Source organism: Panicum virgatum, chromosome 1K (assembly GCF_016808335.1).
Source record: "Panicum virgatum strain AP13 chromosome 1K, P.virgatum_v5, whole genome shotgun sequence".
Classification (NCBI taxonomy): Eukaryota; Viridiplantae; Streptophyta; class Magnoliopsida; order Poales; family Poaceae; genus Panicum; species Panicum virgatum.
In genome coordinates, this window is record NC_053136.1 from 34,562,779 (window position 1) to 34,566,411 (window position 3,633).

The 3,633-nt window shown below is 52.2% G+C and overlaps 1 protein-coding gene across 1 annotated transcript; it reads left to right on the forward strand.

Annotated features, from left to right (window-relative positions):
- The first annotated feature begins 1,409 nt into the window (after positions 1-1,409).
- On the forward strand, positions 1,410-3,013 carry LOC120704036 (protein MKS1-like). Its single transcript, XM_039988283.1, has one exon. It carries the CDS (start codon positions 1,647-1,649, stop codon positions 2,511-2,513), a length of 867 nt encoding a protein of 288 aa, XP_039844217.1. The 5' UTR covers positions 1,410-1,646; the 3' UTR covers positions 2,514-3,013.
- Positions 3,014-3,633: the final 620 nt, after the last annotated feature.

Sequence of the window (3,633 nt, forward strand, 5' to 3'; positions counted from 1 at the left end):
CCGAATAGCAGTGCAGCAGTTTTAGTATTTTCTCCGTCCGTCCAAGGATATCCAAAATCTTGACCTTCATGGCAGTGGCGGAGCGTGAGATAAAATTAGGGGGGGGCAATTTGTGAAGGCTCAAGCTCAAAAAGCCGACATGTCGCACCGCAGGCAAGCTTTAAGTGCAACATGTCATGGCGCTCTAGAGCGCAATGGAGAGAAAGCTTAGCTATGGTTTTAGATAAGTATGTGTGAGGCATCAAATAATATAAATCTAGCTACCTAAGCTTTTGAGGGTAGCAATTAGCATAAAAATCAAATTATCAGCCACAAACTATGAATCTATGAACTTGCAAAGTTAAGTTTTCGAAAAGAATCGACAAAGGGACTAGCTATAACCCCTTAAGAGCCATGTGCTCTTCTTCCTATGTCCAGGCGACAGTGCCCAGCAAGCTCCGTAGCCGGCGAGGTAGCAACAACTAGCGAATACAATGAAAACAGAGCGTCGCGACGCATTATCCAGCAATCACAGTCAAACGATGCAAAATGCAAGAAAAGCAATAAACATGATTGCACGTGGTCCTCTCTGGATAGTCCTGCAAGATCCATGGATAAACTCGGATACGTGAGTTGCTTGTAATAAGCGGACTAGCAAAGTAAACCAAAGCCTCATAAATTTTTTGGGCGGAAGGGGTCCGGGCCCAGGTTGGCCTCCAAGAGGCTCCGCCAGTGCTTGATGGTTGAAGTTCATCAACCTATCTTGTTTGGTTTTCTTCTCTAAATTTTAGAACATTATAGAACATGCAAGTCGAGAAAAAAATCTTGCATGTATGGAGTACTAAATCAAGTCTATTTACAAAATCTCTGTATGAATGGATGTAATTTTTCGCGACGAATCTAATGATGGTAATCAATCGATGATTGACTACAATGATGCTACAGTAACCATCTTCTAATTACGCGATCAAAGTCTTCATTAAATTCGTCAAGGTTCCTAGTGCATGAGTTTTGAAATTAGTTTTGTAAATTGACTTTGTTTGACAGCTTTAATTAACAGTTAAAATTCTTTCTAGGACTTCTAGACTGAAACCAAACAAATCCTTTCTAGGACTTCTAGACTGACACCAAACAGGATATACTACTAGAAAGCACACTGTTGCAATTTTGGCATCAGGCCTAGTACACACAGTCGCTCGCTTCATCCGTCGCTTTTTTTTTGAAATATTGCTACTCTCCGTCGCTGTGGAGCGCTAGTAGCAAGCACGGAAAGCGCATCCAGCCAAAGCCAGGTCGCTGCCGTGATCGAGGAAGAGCAGCGTAAGGAAACTAGGAAAGTCTTCGAGGATTCAATCGCGCCGGCTCTGGATTTGCTTTGCCCCCCGCCGCAATCCCTTCCCTGGATTAATAATTAACTAATAATCATCCTGTCAAAGGCAAGGGCCCCTCAATGATACACAGCGGGGCTCGGGCTAGCTTGCCCGTGGACTTTTCCTTCCCCGTCGTCAGCACCACCACACCTCCGGACTTGCTCCTCCCTCTCCTCTTCCTTCCTGCTCCCCGCGTTGAACCATTCCACCCGCCTCGCCGCCTCCCCTCCTCCGCAGCTACAAAGCCCCGTACGGCCCACTCCGGCTCGTCGTCTTCTCCCCCGGGTGCCCGCACACATGGACGCGTCGTCGGGCGACCGCTCGTCGCCGCGCAGCCGGCAGCTGCAGGGCCCGCGCCCGCCGCGGCTCGCCGTCAGCAAGGACTCGCACAAGGTCAGGAAGCCGCCCGTCGCGCCGCAGCGGCACCACCACCTGAAGCAGCAGCAGCAGCAGGTCGTCCAGCAGCAGCAACACCACCAGCAGCAGCACCAGTACCTGCAGCAGGCGCGGCAGCCGGTCATCATCTACGACGCCTCGCCCAAGGTCATCCACACCAAGCCGGGGGACTTCATGGCTCTCGTCCAGCGCCTCACCGGCCCGGGCTCCACCTCCCAGGCCCAATTCGACGCCGCCGCGACCACCGCGGGCCCCTCGTCCTCCGACGCGCCGCCGCAGCCGCCGTCGTCCGCGATGGAGCTGGAGCCGCGGGAGTTCCTGCTCTCGCCCACCGCCGCGCTCTCCCCGGCCGCGCGCCTCGCCGCCATCGAGCGCTCCGTGCGCCCGCTCCCCCCGCACGCGCCGGCGCCCGCCCCGCCCTACTACGACGACGACCTGTTCCTCCCCGCCCCGGCCTCCGCGGACCTGGACGGCTTCGCGGCGGCCCTCGGCGGCGCGCAGGGCTTCCGGCCCGGGATCCTCTCGCCCGCCGCTCTCCCGCCGGCGGCCTCCACGGGGCTCTTCTCGCCGATGCCGTTCGACCCGAGCTGCCTCTCGTGGCTGAGCGAGCTGAGCCCGTTCCTGCCCTCCGCCGGCACCCGCGCGGAGCAGGCTCCGCCGTTCGCGCCCAGCCCGCGCAGCAGCCTGCTGCTGGCCACGCCCACCATGCCGTCGCCGGCCACCTTCTCCGTGCTCGAGTTCTTCAGCAGCAACTTCCCGGACCTGTAAATCCCTGTTGATCATTAACGACACACCAGTTCCTTCCTCCTGATTCCATCAATTGTTTCTTTCGTCGCCGTCCGGCGCAGTTGACGCGAGAAATCATCGGGCCATCCGTGTTCCGTGCCCCGACAGCCGGGTTAATCCAATCACTTTTACCGTCTCGGTAATTTGGGCGATGAGGAAGAATCAATCGGTTGATGAGATGAGATGAAACCGTGGTTACATTGATTCATTTTTTTTCTATTTTGTTATAAATTGTTAGATTTTTCTTTTTGCTGTTGTGTTGGCCGGGTCAGTAGGTGAGAGAGAGAGCAAGTTGGCCTTGGCCAGTAGTGGTAGCTGCTGATTCATTAATTAATTGACTGGAGTAGGAATTTTTCCTTGTCAAGTTTTCTCCGTTTCCATGGATTGAAATCGTCAACTGCAGGAAGGTAGAGGCTGCAATTGTTCTTCTTTTTCTTGCCTTTGTTTATTCTTGCTGATACAAAATATAATACTATGTTAAACCTGTAAACAAAGGAGATGATGACTGGTCGTTTCATGTATATGTTCTCTGTCTTTTCCCCCCTTCTCACTCTAATAACTACGCGAGGGCTAGTTAGTGTGCGTCTCACTGCATCCCGGGGCCCACATCTTGTATCGACCATTCCATTCAGGACAGTTTCAATGCACCTCAAAGAGTTCATCACACTTCTCAATATAAAGTATATAATAATAGTTTCTATACATAAAATTATTTATTGTTTTTCTTCCATCACAAGATCCATGGACTCCACGCCTCCTTCACAACACGAGTCTCCCTGACTTTTTGGGCATTGAAGGACGCGTAGATTTGAGGTCTTATCTAGAAATTAAGTTTTGTTTTTTTCTTCTCTCTTCAATAATTAGAGTGTCACATTAGAAAAAAATTATAAATATACTTAGACTCCATGATAGAGTTTGGGTTGGAACTACCCTCTATATTTCGATGCCATATTGGGTGGTTGGACCAGTATGGAAGTTGACACCGGCCCCATCGATGCTCGGCGACTCGGCGTCATCGAGCTCTGCCCACGAGCAAACAGCGACTACGCCAGCTCGGCCTACGGCCGCCGCCGGCCTTCCCTGCCACCACCGGCGGCATGCG

Excerpts from the sequence above, each read along its gene's own strand:
- LOC120704036 (XM_039988283.1), top strand. The coding sequence starts at position 1,647 with ATGGACGCGTCGTCGGGCGACCGCTCGTCGCCGCGCAGCCGGCAGCTG.